A 14886-nucleotide genomic window follows, 5' to 3' on the forward strand; every position below is an offset into this window, starting at 1 on the left:
AGAACTGCAAGGGTAGCTTTGAATGAATTTGTCACCACCGTAAGTACTTTCCTGTGGCGTTCCTCAGGGAGCCTGCCTCTCGCCCATCCTTTTCAACCTATACACCCGGCCCCTCTTTGACCTCCTGGATGATCAGGACATTAAATCCACTAATTACATCAACGATTCCCAGGTGATCTTGGAGATGATGGGTGACTACGAAAGGAACTGGCAAATTGTTTGATACCATCCAAAACTCTCTTGCCTCAAATGGTAACAAAACTGAGCTCATGTTAGTGGGTCCTGGTCAATTTACTCCTTCAGATTGTGTCATTAAAACAAGCCCAGGGGTGAAAACAAGTGGCGTCTTTCTTGACGCCAATCTCAACATGAAAAAACATGTAATGCGCACACCAAGAGCATATGATCTGTGAGAAACCTGAAGGTGTCTCACCCGCTTATCCCGGGGATCTGTCATCCAGGTATCCAGTACACTGCCATCGCTTTTGGATCCAGTTCCTGGAGGTGGTCAGTGCCGGAGGATCACCGAGATGAGGGGTCTTCGGGGAGTGGAAGTGGGACACCGGACGGTGAGACGCAGTATCCCCTTCCTTGTAACACCTTCACCCCATCCTACCAGCAAGTGAAAGCACACAAGGAAACAGCAGTTCCAAAATGGGGTTTAATACAAGGCGAAAGACGGCAAGACCGAAGATGATTGCAAGGAGGGAAGTGCCCTTGACCTTTTCAACAAAAGACCATTACTTTCATGAACCTTCAAGGGTAAGAAACATAAGACCAGGAATTAAGGCTGAAGAATCCTGCAACGTGTGTCCGAGGTACCCGGGGCTCTCTCGCGTCGATAGTCAAGGCGGGAAGAATAGTGTGCCGCTGTGGTACTGTCCTTGGTTCCTACAACAAAGCAGCACCAGTGAAGTCAACACAGTTGGGGAGACTGATACCAGACCGGTCTGTGTTGAAGCCAAGGCTGCAAGCGGCAACATTATATAGAGAAAACTGAAGAGAACAGTGTGTGAAGCGTACGTGGCAATCAACGTCAATATAATTAAACAGCAGATGAGTGACTGAACTTTGAAGCCAATATACGATACCGTAGACGGAGTGGTCCGGCACCAGGTTGGTGCTCATTTGAAAGTCGCTGTAAGGTATCCAACTGAAAGGTGACGAACATTGTATTAAAGGGAGCTGAGCCCGACTGAGGGGGATTCCGGGGTGAATAGTGAATCACCTAAATTGAGTACTTGTGAAAATCTGAAAGAGGAAAGGAACTTATTGTTTATTTTGTTGCATCAGGCCCTCTGAATGAAGAGACTTTTATAGGCAAAGAGACTTGAGCCCAGAAGGCCCTGATGCTGATTGAACTATATCCTCGTGCTAAAGAAGCCAGAGACTGTGCTACGCTCGAGTGAACCGCCATGTCCCGTGCTGGAAACGTGGGGAAGGGAGGCCAACGGCCTGAACATCCTGACATCATTTTGTGAACACTTCTTTCTTTTGCATAACCTTGTTTCCCACACTATTTGTATTTAGAAGTAAGGATTGGCAATCAGTTTATTAGTGTAGGCCCTTTGATTTTGACAAGACACTAGGACTGCGTTATTATTATTTGATGGTCGTAGTTTACTCCCATCTTTAGATTTAGGATTTTTTCAAACCCATTTTGAAGGTCAATTAACACCCTTGAATTGTGGTCACTTGTATCTGTCTTACTGTTGATACCATGCCTTCCTTACAGCGCCTACACTACCAAACTCATCAGACGGATTAAGCCCCGTCTGTCTGATGCCAATGTTGCTGCTCTTGCCATTGCACCTTTTAACTCTAAGACTGATAATTGCAACAGTCTTTTTGCTGGCACATCTAAAAATAATTTGAAGATGCTACACGTTGCTCAAAATAGTGCCGTTAGAGAGGTCTGCAGACTTGCGAGAGCAGACCATGTTACTCAGGCCTGCAGATCCCTGCATTGGCTTCCAGTTAAACACTGTATCTCTCATAAAAAAACTACCTTTAACCTATAAATGTCTAAGCAAGCCCCTGTGTATTTAACGAGGAGAACCAGAAGACTCTGACTATTCGATCTATTCGCTCTAATGGTCTCAACAAATGCATCCAGCCTCGTTTTAAGTTACAGAACTTCGGTTGTGCAAGCTTCGACTTCTTTGCCCCGCTCATCGCTGGAACACGATTCCAACAGACTTGAGAAACATTCCAGAACTTCTTAATTTTAAGAAGGTTCTACAACCTTCCTCTATAATTCCCAAGATTAAAGCGCCCAGGTTTTTGCCCTGATTCTCTCCTAGCTTCTGATCTGTACCAGCCTGATGATACTTATTTTCTTTTTGCGCATAAGACCCCTTACTCCCTTTGTACTGAAGCCAAGAAACCTTAAACTGTTGTGTTGATTAACCACACCGACTACCCTCCTGTCAGCATCCAAAGTGCATCTCTTTTCCTTCTTTGAAACTGTCGTTTCTCTGCATTACTTTACAGGGTGGGTTGTATTTTGTAGTGTTACGATACAAATGAAGTAGATATTTTTAATACAACCTTAGCTGGGCAGTCCCTTTTATCATTGGGTAATACTTGTTCTTTTGCTGTGTTGCAACTAACCAACGATCCACCACTTTTTGGAGATAAGCCTGCCGTTATGTCCACGTTACCAAAATTGGACAAGGAGGTTTATAATTTGCTTGTGTTTCTAATCTGTTCAGATCCCTTCTGGTGTACTAGAGGTGTGGGACACATTGATGGTTCCAAACTGATATTCATCCCTGGGCCACTGGTGCTGCCCCGAATGGACACATCCTTCTTTTGGCAAATCTAAATCGGGCCTGTGCAAAAAAATTGCACCAACCCCCTCTCCTTCAGGTTATGAAAACTGGGAAGCTGGCCTCTATTTACTAGGGAAAGGCATGCTCTTCAAGAGCACAGTGGATTGGAAGTCTTGCTCTGCTCTCGTTACCACAGATGTCAATATATGGTGAGTCAGTTACAGTACAACAGCCTCAGTCCCCCCCCCCCCCCCCCCCCGGCAACCTTCCCCCCAGTTATTTGGGATCAACCTTGCCAGCAAATAATTATTAGCACTTCTGTCATTTCCCTGTCAAAATAAGTCTCCTCAGTTGAGGTGGAGTTGAGCTATAGCCGGATCAAAGAATGGCCGTTATGCATCGGGTTTTCAATATTGGAGGCCATCATTATTACCTGCAAAGCTGCTTTAGAGCGCTCAATTTCCATGATCGGAAGGGCACGGATCATCTCCCACATAGAGGCACTGCAGTGCCGGGGCTATGCAGTCCACTCAGCAGAGCCCCACCATTTAGTACACTGAAGCTGACTAACCAGAGTTATTGATGACAGATAAGTGTGTCTCCACTGCTTTAGCAAACCTCAGTTTCACGTGAGCGCAACACACAATCAGAGTGGGCAAGGGGCGATTGGTCTTAGTATCTTGTGCATGACAACTACTACAGAAGGGGGTAATGCACCAATGCCTGCAATTAATTCTCCCGGGGCAAAATGTAAATAGTGTAGGGGTTTGCTCAAGGACAAACTCGATGAATACCAAAGAGCAACCCCAAGGATATGCCACATACCACCAACCTTTACTCCCTAAAACAGGCAAATAGTCATATAAAATAAATAGGGAGTATAAATACTGCCCCGGCCCCAAAAAAGACTGAGGCCTGCTACCCCACTTCCAGCCACACAGCTCCACAGATATGTTCAGATAACTGGTGAGAGCGTAACAGTGGCCACAGGAAAGAGCTCAGCTATTGTAACTGTATGATCAATGAGGATCTTTAGGTCAAAATCCCTGAATTTGTGTGTTGTATGTGTTCTACACAGACACCAGCAGTGCATGCCATACAGGAGAGCTCTTCTATTATGTTATCTCATCTGAAGAGGCGTATGAAAGGACCAAAACACATTTTCCACATTGTTGGGTACAAAGAAAGTATATGTTTTAACAACAAAAAGTTATGTTTTTACAATTGTATTTCACCTGCTTTAAAAATACCTCAGCCAGCAGTGAGAACTACTACTTTTTTAATTTTACTTTTTAATTTTTACTTTCGGAAACACCCTTCTACTACCAAATTCCAATGTTGGGGGTAACATACTCCCACCTGAAAATCAGATCTGAATTCCTGGTTGGAGCGGATACGTGCAGTATCTGTTTGACCCCAATGGACAGTATCGCAGTAGCCGCACTGCTGCTACCACTTCCCTGCTTTATGCTCTTCCCACATCAAGTGGTGCGAGGCATGAGCCCGAGGTCCTTGTTCCTGAAACCTCTTCTTTCCAGCAATCCTCTTTGATCAGTGCCCTGCACGCACGCACGCATGGCAGAGATGAATAATGGTGGCTGCCATGGTAAAACGTGGTGGCTGTCATTATCGTGCACCGTTCTTTCATCAACGGCTATTGTTTCGATGTTTTTTTTTTTTAACGAAAATGTTTTGCCAAAAAAAACAATCTAAAATATAGGGGGGTGTGGGAAGGGACATATAAAGGGTTGGTGGGAGTTGTGAATAGGCATTAGCGGATCGTTATGGACACCGCCTGCTCTTAGCCCATGATAAAAAGGAGACCGTAGGTATCCAAGCTCCTCTGCCTGCTTCAAAATACTGATGAAGGGGGAGATGCAGTCAATGATTCCCTGCAAGGAGCAGGGAAAAGAATGAACCACATTTCTCAATGTTTTCCCCCTTCCTTTACAGTGAGTGTGCTACAAAAGGGAGCAGATGTGCGATATTACACAGGAGATCATTTCCATGGGTTTTCACTCATCCAGACCGTTTTCAACCGTCCTAATGTTTCAAGCGTCCTTAGCAGGCATATCGGATGCAGCTGTTCTCTCAAAACATGTCTTGCTTCTTTGCAGGCTACCTTGGATGACGCCACTGATGACTGGGGGATAAAGGTGGAACGCGTGGAGATCAAGGATGTGAAGTTGCCTGTCCAACTCCAGCGGGCAATGGCTGCCGAAGCAGAAGCCACTCGGGAAGCGAGAGCAAAGGTACCATTTATGATTCTCAGCACGCGGGACACTTTGTGGAAGCTCGAATGTATTTGCACCATGGCAAAGGACCCAACCGAGCTGACGCTCAGGGTGAAATCTAATTGGACTGACACGCTTAGGTTTACCAATAGCCCCATTTCCGCACATTTTGCTATTAACCTTACCAAATATGTATCCTCATCTGCCCCTCTACATCCAAATCCATCCCCTGAAAGCAAAGGGGATCTAAGTTTAATGGGTTGTAAATGTTGGAAGCAAGACCACAGAGCAACACAGGTTCGATCCCGGCTTAGAAACCTCTGGGTATTATCATATCATGTCAAATGTGCAGGGATGGATTTAATGTTTGGTGCTGCCTTGTTACAAAGCTGTTGAGACACAAGATGGAGACAGCAGGATTATTTGGACATGCACAGAATGTATTGAGTAGAAACATATTTAGAACTACGTCACAAGGAATGCCATAGTAATTTGGTACCTTCCAATTAAAATCTAGCCTACACAAGCCCGCTTTTCAGTTGTCTTACCTGGGCTCTGGAAAGATGGGTGCCCTGCAAACCTTTGCTTGGTCTCCCTTGTTCTCGGGGTCCCCCTGATTCCTGTAATGTGATCTTGCACCAACCACCCTAAATAATTTAGATTCAATAGTGAAACACACGTGTGAATCTGTCCTCTAGCACGCCCCTTTAGCACTAGTAAACCCCGTGTAGACACTCTAGGCTTATTAGCAGAATCCTAAGAGGAATTTGAGTGTTAAAGAATGAATGGTCACTCTGTTCAGATATATATTCAGAGTAGGTAACGCCCGGAGAGCAGATGAAGGTCAAGTAAGAGACTGGGTATCCTCAGCCTCGGTTTGGCGTGCCCCATGTGCAGTGTTCAATATGGAGAGCCTGGGCATCTTATCCCACCCACTGACCTATTTCAGAAGATAGTAGTCGTTTATGTTTCATTCACGTTCCCTTCATCCTTTAACTGTATATTGATTTGGTTCCCAAAGATCTAACAATCTCTGCCTTAATGCCAGTAAGACTGAGATACTTCTCATTGGGACCCCATCTCCCTCCCACTCTCTGGGCGCCCTCATTGGGTCCCCTCCCCTCACCCTCGTCTGAGGCAACAAACATTGGTGTCATTTTGCACTCATCGCTCTCCTTTTCTGTTCATATCGTAGACCTTGCCAAGAAGGCCCACTTTCAGCTTCACCTCCTCAGAGGCATCCTCCCTTCCCTCACCTTCCCCCAGAAACACAATGTCTCCAGAGCACTGGTTCTTTCCAGCCTGGATTACTGCAACAGCCTCTTCCTCAAACTGCCCAAGTCCTCCCTTTGCCCCCTTCAACTGATCCAGAATAGGACTGTAAGACTTATCCTTGGTTCAAGCCCTGGGACCGCATCTCTTCAGCCCTAAAATCTGTCCACTGGCTCCCAGGTGTTGCAAGGATCAAGTTCAAGACCCTCTGCATCATTCACAAGGCTTTCTGATGCCCAGAACCCCGCTACATCCAACGCTTTCCCCCAAAATACCTTTCTGCTAGAGCCCTTCGGTCTTCTAGCTCCAACTCTCCGCAGATCAGATGCTTTTCCAAGCACAGAGTGGGGGGAAGTGGAGGGTAGATCTCTCTTCCACAGAAGCCTCCCTCTGGAATGGTCTCCCTGCCCCTGCTCAGGCTTGAACCAGATCTCCTTAAGTTCTGGAAGCTTCGCAAGACCCTCCTCTTCTCTTCCTTCCCTCTCCACCTTCCCTTGTAATGTACCCCTCTGACTAATTTTAACTGGCTGCCTGGTTCCTTCTGATTCATTAGTGGGCTAGCCTCCCCTACACTAAACAGGCGGGGTCTGCGCCCCTACTGGGCCCATCCAGATCTGTCCTCGCACTTAGCAGGTGGACCTTTATTCCCTGCACTCACAGCATTCCCCTGGCACTTGTCCACCTAGCCTCCCCTTAGCACTTGCCTAGCCCAGGGGCCCTGCCTCATCCAGGGGCCCTCTCCCCCGCCCAGCACTTGCGTGCTCTCCACTCCGACCTGCACTTCCTTTCCCCCCTTAGCATTGGCTTGCTCCGCTCTGACCGGCACCTCCCCCACTTCCCTGCACTTCTTGTTACTGCACTTGAACGATCCTAATGACACAAGGCCTAGTAGGACTGTGTTTTTAAAATGTTTTTCTTCATCCCTGCCCCTTTTTTTATCTTGTGCACCTTGAAACACCATTTGCTGTATAGGCACATTATAAATACCCAATAAATAATAAATCACTCCTCAGTGAGCTGCTGGTTCACAAGTAGTCCATGCAGGAACGTTAGGCTGGTGCAGTCGTATAGCACTTGTATAGAATTGAATCACCCCGCAACGCTTCTGACATTTTGCTGTACTACTTCCTGTGCAGGTAATTGCAGCAGAGGGGGAGATGAACGCCTCCAGAGCGCTGAAAGAAGCTTCCATAGTGATATCTGAATCACCAGCCGCCCTTCAGCTTCGGTACCTCCAGACACTGACCACCATTGCAGCAGAGAAGAACTCCACCATCATCTTCCCTCTTCCCATCGACCTGCTGCAAGGCATCATGGGTGGCAGGAAGTAGACGAATCAAGGCTTTCAAACCAAGTGGCAAAACGTTTCGCCACAGATCTAATCTCACAGATGCTTGGCGCCAGCGATTGTTGAGCTTGCCAGTTGACAAAAGAAAGCGCAGGCTGCGAAATGTCAATGTGTGTCCAAAATAATGTCATTACCAACTCCTTCAGGAACATTTTAAAGCCTTATTTTTCTAATGTATATGAATGAAGTTTGCAGACTATGGTTTGTGATTAGTTCTAATGTTTTTAATGGCACCGACATATTGCCATGTTGTGAAATTGATTCAAATGGTCTGTATCTGTATTTGTATGTTTTTAACCAAGCACAGCCTGCTGCAGGAGGAATGGCAGTGGAAAAGGCAATATTCCGGAAGCCTATCAAACATTGTATCCCTGGGTGAACGCTTTATTGCTATATTGTTGCATGTAGTAAAACATGTTTATAAAGTCTTTTTAATCCTATTAAATAAGGCAATAATTTTTACATACCTTTTCATTTTCAGTATATGGCAATGACGCATATCCAGACAAGGGGCTCACTTTTATAACATATATATTTGGATGCACAAGCAATTTTTGCTAGGTTTTCTTGTGAATAAATGGCATTTATACTAGCAAAAATGCTTGCCAAGGAATTCTTTAACCTCAGAATTCCCTTTGCAATCCACCTGCCCCGCAAAGCCCTGCCGCTATGCCGTCTTTCTAAATACAGCACCACCCCATGTATCTTCTGCACAACTCTTTCTGTTTACCCTTACCGCAAGCCTTTCTTGGAAGTCACACTACTTCCATGTCCCCTGGGATAGTGCTAGAGCTTGGAGGCTTCCTTGGCGGTCACACTGCTTGCACGTCCCATTGATGGTGCAATAGCTTGTAGACGTCCTTGGAGGTCACACTTCATGTCCCATGGACATTGCTAGGTGCTGTAGGCTCCCTTGGTTGTCACACTGGTTCCATGTCCTATGGACAGTGCTAGAGATTGTAAGCTTGCTTGGAGGTTGCACTTCTTCCATGTCCCATGAGCATGGCTAGAGCTTGGTGTCTTCCTGCAACTGTTATTTGTAGTTCTTTGTAGGTCTCACGTCTTACATCTCCCATCAATACAGCGTTGAGTTGTGTCTTTGGAAAGTTCAGAGCGTTGACATCCCGTGAGTATCGCTAGACTCTGAAATCTCCCTGTGCCTTTCATGATAAGCTTAATGGACTGCCTGCATAATCTAAAGGTCTGAGGTTTAATCTCGGGAAGGTCAGTGCCATGTTCTATTTGTTTGTTGGCTATAGAAAAAACTGTTCCTTCCCAGGCACTAATCCATTAGTCAAGCATTCTATATCGGGGAACTCCTTTTTCTTGTTAGTTGGAAGAGTGTGTGATATCAAAGTGATCGTCAATAGCCCATGAATTTCAGGGGCACCTGGATGCTCCCCTGGACTTCTTCTCTGCGTTCTTTGGCTATCAGTGTGCTTCCTCTGACGTATGCTAGGACAGTGTCCAGAGGTCCCTTTTTCGATGTTCCAGTAGTAGAAGAGGATCGTGGAAGATACCTATTGGAAGTAACTGCTTCTACATTCAATGATGTCAATGGATCCTTGAAGTTTCTTCAGATATTGGCTCGGAAGTTGTTTGTAGGTCATGCTGCCCTCATGTTCTGTGAGATCAATGAAGCATGGAAAGCTTCAATGGCTTTCACTTTGAGGTTGTCAAGCTGACGCATTGCTTCCACATCCAACGAATGTCCGAAGACTTTGGACATTCCTATAAGTTTTTTTTACTTTGGTGTTCTCCTGATATCACTCTACTACCACAGTGTAGAAATGTCAGTGTTTGGAGGATGTGCTTTTCCATATCCTTTGAATATCAGAGCGTGGAAACTCACTCTTGCATGTTCCAAGAATTGGACCCTTCCCATTAATCCTTCTTGGAAGTGCATTGGTGATCATGCTGTTTCCATGTCCCCCCACATCCGTGTAGCTAGAAAGCTTATATTTTTGTTAAGAGAGCCAAGTCTAGGGCACCAGAATGCGGGCGCTTCTGCTCTGATCAATACAAAAATAAATGGACCCTGCTGCATGTGTGTGGGGATGGGCGGGGCAAGAGAGATGGTGCCCTTCCGTCCCAGAAAAGGGGGGGGGGGTGAACCCTTATTTACTTGTATTTATTGAATATTTGTAAGAAGCACTATACAGCAAAAAGGTGTTTCCAGGTGCCACAAGACAGGACCAATGAGATTGCTGGAAGCAAGTAGGGCTGAACATTGTTAAGCAAGGTGCATGCCGAAAGGCTTCTTACAGCAGGCACTATACTCTGAATCAGGATTATATCAAGCCTTGGAATCGCTACCAGCAATCTCATTGGTCACTTTGATATCACAATGGACTTATTTGCCTTGATAAATTCCGAGGAGGGTTGAAGTCGGCTGGAAATAGAATTAAATACTTTTTCTTTGACATCATTAATAATGTCTGATTCCTTGAATTGACTATTACTTTATCATGTGGAAAATTCATAGCCAGTGCTTCAGTGATAAGGGTTCATCCCCTCTTCTCTTACTCTCTGGTCGTTTGGCAGTAACGCAACTACTACCGTGTACCAATATCCGTCTACCATGGATGCAATCTATGACCTTCGTTATGCAGCGTGGTATTCTATTATGGCTCCACACCCAAAGATCAGTAGACTGCAAACCCTTGCTATTTTAATCTTCTGTTCTTTATCAATACTCCCATCACCTATGACTATGGGTGAAGTGTTGATACGTCCTATGTCCTTTACTTAGAAGCAGGACAACCACTGAACAACTTCAATGTCCCCATAATATCAAGAGGCTGCGGGGTACCACCTACTGCTTTCCCTCTCGGGTGTTTCAGAGGTCACACAAGACCACATTCTGTGAATGGAGTTTCAACCTACCTAGGGTAGGACTACAACCAGGCCCAGCAAACTATGTTGTGTTGATAATTTGCTTCTGGGGCAGATGGTGGATTATTTGTAGCCTATGTGGTGTTCATTCAGTCCTTGGGAATGCAGTATCCGATGGATAATGGACATAACTTCGCATTGCCTTAAATGTGGGTTCACGTTCATGGCCCAAGAATGCAGAGATGGACTCATCTAATACCTTTATTTATCAGACCGTCTGAAGCCTCTACTTTCTATTCAATCAGTTTGCCTTTCACTTCGCTGCTGTGCCACCTTTTACTGTAATTGTTTTATATGATACTTAGCACAGTTTCATGTTAATATATTATTCTTGACATTTCCTATGATTGTTTTAGCAAATAAATAACAAACATGTAATTTATCTTTTTATTGTTTGTTTTTTTGTTCTATTTTCACACAACCTAAACAATATGTATATAATCTGCCCCTTCATTATTTCTTGAGGGCTCAATTACTTTGCATTCAAAGGGGGAAAAAAACGCTATCAGGCATGTGACTAAGCACCGTGTCTGGCTCTGAGCACCAAGGAGGGGACCCCGGGGGCCTCCACGAGGCGATAGATGATGAACGCGGGTAGAATCTTCTGGTCATCGTCCCTTGGTCCCTGTCATAAGGAAGGCGACAAATGGAGCAGATCAGTCTCAGAACCCCTGCATCCCAATACATCCTGGCAGGATGGCTCCAGTAACACCCACCCTCTCCTGTAGACTAATAGGGCTTAGTGTGACAGTTTTGCGAAGTCTCGATCCAAATGAGAATGACTGAAGCTCTATAGGGAGACCCAAGGTTCTAGAAGGGGATGGGGGGGGACGAATGCCTTGCTTAACCAAAGTCTGTTTCATTCACACAATATCAGCAGTGTTGTTCCTTATACTGTTACAATCCAACCTGCAGTGTCAGAAAAGTCCTTTTCCAAGCCTCCATGAGAGTTCCTGAGATCTGTGTTTGATACTGTTACCAGTTCACAACTGTATGACCGTGGGCTTCTGCACGCTATAAGAGGAGTTATTGCAAACCCTCAGTGACGTACAATCTCCAGAGACCCACATTTGATACAATGTTACACGTTCACAGGTTTCCAACCATTTGCTTTTCATCGCATGTGACAAAAACCTACCACTTCATTGTATTTCGGCAAAGCATTCCCTCGCTGGAGATGCAATGCTTCAAATTCACTGCAACCTAGTGTTCTCGATATGAATGTGAGTGTTCTCTGAGTGTTCAAACAGCTGTCCAAGAGTTGGTCCATCATACCATTCCCACGCTGAGGAAACCAGAGCCCTAAGCTATGTTATGTTAGCAGAATGTCTATAGCGCCCCATCACCCAAGCGTATCCTGGCACTTAAGAGAAGACCTTCACATGAGGGACCGGGAGACTGAGACAATTCATGAGTCCTGCACAGACAGTACGAGAGAGCGATGAGAAAGGGAGAGTGACATCCAAGTTGGCAGGCAGGTCAAGTTGAGGACTGGTCTAGCCCACTAAATGAGGCCAGGGGCAGCAACCAACTCCAACCTTGCCGCAATTACAAGACATTCACAAACCAAGAATGAGGAGGGACATACTATAAAACCCCAAATACCCCAGTCATTGAGTGCAGGAGGAGGAGGCTGCATTTTAGAGAGAGCTGTCGAATGCAGAGACTGCAAGAGCAGCAGCGGGCAGGAAGAAGATGTTGAGAGTGAAGGGGAAGGTGGTAAGACCAATGGTGTGAGTTGTAACATCAGGAGGAGAATGTGGTGGTCTGGGCGTGATAGGATTAGGAGGGAAAGGTTGTAGGGAAGGAGGTGGTGGTGATATCAAGAGCTGATGGTGGTATAGAAGAGGAGGAAGTGATACTGACACTTGGAGGTGGTATAGAATAATTGGGAGATGTGAGTGGTGCACAGTGGTTAACCTCCGGAGAAGAGGAGGAGGAACCATCAAGGGTGGGGCCTGGACTCGGGAATAAGGAGAGCAGTTCTGTAGTCAGCCAGAACAGGAAGGTACCAGTGGCCTGGGTCGGCGCTAGGCAGAACCAGGAGGTGGGAGAAGGAGCAAGAATATTCCAGTGATGATACAATGAGATCTGAGAGGCAAAAGTGGAAGAAGGAAGTGCCCAGTTAAGACAGGCAAGAAGGTGTACCGCTGCAGGTTTCCCTGGCAGCTAATCCTACGGACCCATCTGCTTGCCATGCATGGAGTGCAGGATCGTGGAAATGCCCCAAATATGGTTGATCGGGAACAGTCCTAACCATCGAAGTATGTAACAATCTCACACCTGATCTACAAAATATAGAACACCATCTTTTCTGTGGTGCATCAAAACTGTTCTGATTCAACACCCTCTTTTTCCACCTCGAGCAGTCCCCTCCCTTTCCAATGTTTTCTTCTGGGATTATGAGGTGCAGGTGCACTAAGATACTTTCACTATCATTCACCGTCCCTCTACGTAGGAATGAGCACAGCCTGATGCAAACTAGTATCAAGTGAAGAAGGGTTCTGGAATCCCCAGAGTCTGCTCTGAACAGGTTATGGAACCCCTTTTTGAACTGTAAGGTCGAGAAAGTCTGAGAGCCCAGTGTTGCTGGGAAGAACATTGGGCCTCATGGCACAATGCTGGCGGCAATTCCCCCACATCACCGCCGAAATGCGGCCATTTCAGTGCAATTACCACCACAGGTAATTATGCCGAAATCTCCATCTGGTCCTATAAATGGGGATTAACACTGCCATTCCACTGGATCAAGTGGCGGTAACAAGAAATTCGTTTAGTGGTGTTTCAGTGAATTCACCGCTGAAATATCACCAAACTTGTAATGAGGCCCATGGTGTTTTGTGGGGGCAACCTACTACCCGGATTGTCTTCATCACCCCCCAATGAATTCCAATCACACTTCAGGATTCAGTAATCGCAAGAGACCATTATCAACTCCACAAGGTCATGAAAATGGCAAATGAATACTTGTAAAGCAGCTTATGTTACATGGGATTTATAAATGCAGTATACAAGACCTTAAAATATGTTGCAAGGAAAACACTTTACTCCCATTAGCAATATTTCCATTACAAGTGTGATCATATCCCAAGCTTTGTGTTTTGCACTCAACTATTGATACAGGCTCATAGCAAAGATTGTAATACACAGTGGGGTAATCCAGCACCCAACCGGATCTTATCTTCTAAAGTTGGTTAAGGCACCAGCTGTAGCATTAGTTAACATCACTTTTCCATACAAGTTGATTTGTTTTCTTACTGCTTCCAGCTTCTACATGCCTATGACTCAAGTAGACGCATGACCTCTTCCTGGCTGTTCTCATGCTTTGGAACCTGTCAGCCACTTTCCTCATGGTATTTCACACTATGTTGACTTAGTGGCTCAAGACAACCACTGATCCCTTGGGTACAGCTGTTGACTGCTTGTATTATTCCTGAGTGACTCAGGACAGACCAACTTTTCCTCCCTATTGCTCTGCATTAATCCAAGTCCGGTGCAGAGTCATCCAAGGTTCTCACCACTCACCTCTTCCGTTCCAGATCTACTGGCACCGCCATGAACAGCTCAGTGAGAATTTCTATGCATAGGCCAATGGCACCAGCATGTCCCTAAAGTTCTCTGTCCCCTAAGGCCTCTTCTTCGGCATCTCCTTATGCAGGGGTGCCCTGGAAGAGTGGGTAGACAAAGTGGACTCGCAACCAACAGCTTCAAGACCGGGGTCTCCTGCAAGGCTCAAGACCAGTGCTGCACTGAAGCACCGTCGGCCCAGAACTGCCTTCTTCGACCATTCTGTAACCTTCCCTTTGTAGGCAAAAGTATCATGCAGAACAATATGTTGACCAAGAAGAGCTTTTGCGATTGAAGACCGTCTAGTACATCTCTTTACTTCTACAATTCCCTCTATATGTCAGAAATATGCACATGATTTGATTTTGAGTGCTTGAAACGCAAACAGCAAAAATAAAGTTGAATGAAAAAGTGTGATTTCAGACTTGTATCAGCATTTTACATTAGCAGAGCATGAAGGTCCCCCAAACAATATGCTAGCAAATTCTCTGGATGTAAAGTCTCATCTGTGTAGAGTCCTTTCTGGGAGACTGCTGAAGTGCTAGATTTGCCACTGGTCCACTTGGACCAATGGAGCAGCCAGCCACTCCTGGCTCCTTACCTTACCATGTTTACTGTGGGATAAAACAATCCATTTGCTCCTACCTTGTGGCCGACGTCACGGAATGGGGGTTGAGAAATGCTGTTGACTATTTTTCTCTATCAAACTAAATATCCAAATGATCTGTAACACAAACCTCCATGACACAAATTGGTATGTAGTCCTATGTCCATTCTCCAGTCTCATGGGTGTTCC

General features: G+C 45.6%; 1 protein-coding gene across 3 annotated transcripts in view; it reads left to right on the plus strand.

Moving 5' to 3' along the window:
• Positions 1-10905, plus strand: part of STOM (stomatin) — a 214714-nt gene extending 203809 nt beyond the window's left edge. For 2 of the 3 annotated variants that reach the window (XM_069609515.1, XM_069609514.1), the window contains exons 6-7: positions 4892-5026; positions 7417-10905. In XM_069609515.1, coding sequence (XP_069465616.1) covers positions 4892-5026; positions 7417-7611 — 330 coding nt within the window. In that variant the 3' untranslated portion in view covers positions 7612-10905. The remainder of the gene's footprint in view (positions 1-4891; positions 5027-7416) is intronic. The other variant, XM_069609516.1, reaches the window with a different exon arrangement.
• Positions 10906-14886: the final 3981 nt, after the last annotated feature.

This window comes from Ambystoma mexicanum, chromosome 8 (assembly GCF_040938575.1).
Source record: "Ambystoma mexicanum isolate Mex_15411 chromosome 8, UKY_AmexF1_1, whole genome shotgun sequence".
Taxonomy (NCBI): Eukaryota; Metazoa; Chordata; class Amphibia; order Caudata; family Ambystomatidae; genus Ambystoma; species Ambystoma mexicanum.